We start from the raw sequence: 3324 nt of genomic DNA on the forward strand, positions 1-3324 counted from the left end.
AAAGGACGAAAACCAAAATAATAAGAACAAATTCACTATATAATGAAAAATCTAAACATAAAAACGAATTAAGCTTATGTTGATACTGTTTACTGCATTTGACATAATGAATTTTCCCAACCAAATCTATCACATTAACTTAAATAAAATAAATGCTAAATGTAATTAAAACATTAAAAAAAAAAAATCTAATTCAAGTTGAAGCACTAAAAGGACTAAAACTAAAATAAAAATAATAAAAACGAAATAGACGTATTGTTTTTTTTTTCATATTTGATATATTAAAAACAGTAAAGCTGGCAAAAAATTTAACTAAAATTAAAACATATTTAAAATGTAAATGAATACTATATTACTAATGATACTAAAATATAATATATTTTTTATTTTCCCACAAGGAATTTGTCAGGAACTGGTGACATTAGTAATAATAGTTTCAGCTACATGACTGTATATTTAGGTTAGCAGTAAAACCCATATTTCTTGACCTCTAATATAAATGCTGGGAACCATCAGAGCATCTCAAGTGGACCGTAGGTTTCCTGAGATTGGGCCCTACAGGAACAGACAGAAAGCAGCCAACTACTTGTGAAATATTTTTATTTCTATTAAAAAGGTAAAATAAACACAAGAAAAAGGCAAGAGAGGTTTCGAAGGGTCTTACACAGTGTGATGCAACTAACCACTCTAAAAGAGATTTCATCTTCCTTGTCATTTTGACCAAACTTCATCACAGACATGTTGAGTTTCAGAATTGCACTCTGCATATAAATCTCATTTTGACAGAGCAGTGGTTGTCATTCAGTTTCCCAGTAGCTGTTATCTGCCCACAGTCCTCTCCTCCCTCTCCCATATTATGTTCTGTCCAGTCATCCGGCTGCCCAGGATTCCAGCGTCTGAAACAGTGCCAACAAATATTGCACTATTACATCTGCGTGCATATAGAGCACCTTTCTGGCATCCCATCTAAAGTTCAGTTTATGTTATGCATTTGATCCCAACACTACCAGCAACAATTTAAACAACTGAAATATTTGTTTAATGCAAGATGCATTTACTTGACAAATACATTGTCTTGATGTAGCTGCTTTCTTTCCTATTTATATCTGCAATCATCGAGAAGAAAAACAACAACCACAAATGCCAAATATTAAAGAACACATCCTGTGAAATGGAAATTGAAAACTATGTGACCATTATATTAGGCCATACTTATGAATAGAATAAACATGTAAATGTAGCGCCATCCTAAGGCCAAAATTTGTACATAACCTCATGGAGGAATAAATACACTTGTGGTCAAAAGTTTGGAATAATTGAGATTTTTGTTTCTGAAAGAAGTCTCATCTGCTCACCGTCAAAAATACAGTAAAAAAGAGCAAGATTGTGAAATATTATTATTTCAAATAACTGTTTGAATATTTTGTAAAGCATATTATTTCTGTGATCAAAGCTGATTCTTGTCATTACTCCAGTCTTCAGTGTCACATGATCCTTCAGAAATCATTCTAATATGCTGATTTTTATTCATGATTCTTTGATTAATAAAAGGTTAAAAATAATAGCATTTATTTGAAACAGGATCTTTTGTAACATTATAAATGACATTACTGTCAATTCAGATCAATTTAATGCATCCTTGCTGAATAAAAGTATTAGTATTACTATTTTTAAGCTACCCCAAAATTTTGGGGTAACAGCTTTCACAAAAAATATTGGGCAGCACAGCTGTTTTCAGCATTGATAATAATAATCAGAAATGTTTCTTGAGCAGCAGATCAGCATATTATACTGATTTCTGAAGATCATGTGACACTGAAGACTGGAGTAATGATGCTGAAAATTCAGCTTTGATCACAGAAATACATTACATTTTATAGTATGCTATTATTGTAATAATGTCACAATATTAATGTTTTTACTGTATTTTTGATCAAATAAATGCATCCTCAGTGAACACGAGAGACTTCTTTTAAAAACATTAACATTGACAGCCAGTGCATATTATTCAAAGGTAAATTATTATAGTGCATGTTTGCTCAGAAATGCGAGTTGTTGTGAATCACGCGTGATCGTTTATAATAAATCAGCTCACTCTTTATTCATAATGTAAGGAGTTTCATCCGCCCATCTCCACTGGCCTGTGGTCTGATCCGTTAGACCCACCCAGTAGCTTGTGGGTATGGTTTGATTGTTCAGAAAGGCCTAGGGGGGGAAATAAGAAATGAGAAAGAGGGAAAAGTATGAAAAGCAAATATTATATTATGTGTGTAAATATTACACACCCACTCCTCATCGTCCTCTTGTATTTTCAGGAGTAGCGCGCCCTGCGCTTTGCAGTAATCTCTGGCCCCAGACCAGTTGAGTTGATCACTAGAGAACAAGAAACAGCTGCTTTTGTACAAGATCCAGCCACGTTTACAGTTGGCCACAGAGACGTCTGCGTCTGAGAGAGAGAAAACATGCCAAATGTGAGAGGTACGAAAGAAAGGAGAGAATATACACAAAAATGATTGATAAGTCACGGCAACATATGCTTTTTCATTATTTCAACTAATCAATATCATTTTAACATTCTTTTTTAAGTTATATGAGATTTTTTTTTATGTCAGTTTAATATTATTTAAATGAACTGGAAAAAAATTAATGACAGCCAATTTGATTATACTTAAAGCACATGTAATCATGTCAATTAGTGCTAAATACCTGCTTTTTTGGCGCTCGTATTAGTTATCAGCTCCTTCAGAGCGTTCATGACTCTTTCCTCTGATTGAACACAACAAGAAAACACATCAGTCATACAGTGTCCTGTGAATTCAATTTCAATCTAATTAATTCAATGTAAAAAATAATTTCAGCCTTAAAGCAGCACTATGTAACTTTTGGCGCTCTAGCAGTTAATAAACAGAACTGCACACATCCCGCAGAAGAACATTCCAACCGGAGCTACTTCTCTAAGTTTATGTCTATGGCGATTCACGCAGGTATGTGTTACTCCGCAGCGGTGACGACCCGACCATGATGCTTGGTAAATATTAAACAAGGATTAGATCGCACAGTAATGTGTAAAAACAATCATCAGGCCTTTGGCACCCCCTACAGGCCTTTGTTGTAATGCGTGATGTACATTAGCGCTATTGTTTATAATACATTATGTATTTTAACAGTTTTGATCAATAAAACCATTTGATTTCTTGCTTTTGATACTTTATTTGAACTAATTATCATTGCCTCATTGCTATTATATATGTATTTTAAGTAATTTGAAAGGCTATTGTTCACTTACATCTGTTTTATTACCAGAAAAAAAAAAAAAAAAAAAAT

At 33.1% G+C, this 3324-nt stretch overlaps 1 protein-coding gene across 1 annotated transcript in view; it reads right to left on the reverse strand.

Annotated features, from left to right (window-relative positions):
* Positions 1–690: 690 nt before the first annotated feature.
* LOC107654288 (C-type lectin domain family 10 member A-like) overlaps positions 691–3324 on the reverse strand; it is an 18183-nt gene continuing 15549 nt past the window's right edge. Inside the window, exons 11-14 of the mRNA XM_016441312.1 lie at positions 2707–2766; positions 2286–2440; positions 2096–2205; positions 691–896 (exon numbers count right to left, since the gene is read on the reverse strand). Of these exons, the coding sequence (XP_016296798.1) occupies positions 749–896; positions 2096–2205; positions 2286–2440; positions 2707–2766 (473 nt within the window). The 3' untranslated portion in view covers positions 691–748. The remainder of the gene's footprint in view (positions 897–2095; positions 2206–2285; positions 2441–2706; positions 2767–3324) is intronic.

Source organism: Sinocyclocheilus anshuiensis, unplaced genomic scaffold (genome assembly GCF_001515605.1).
Source record: "Sinocyclocheilus anshuiensis isolate Anshui unplaced genomic scaffold, SAMN03320099.WGS_v1.1 scaffold163, whole genome shotgun sequence".
NCBI lineage: Eukaryota > Metazoa > Chordata > Actinopteri > Cypriniformes > Cyprinidae > Sinocyclocheilus > Sinocyclocheilus anshuiensis.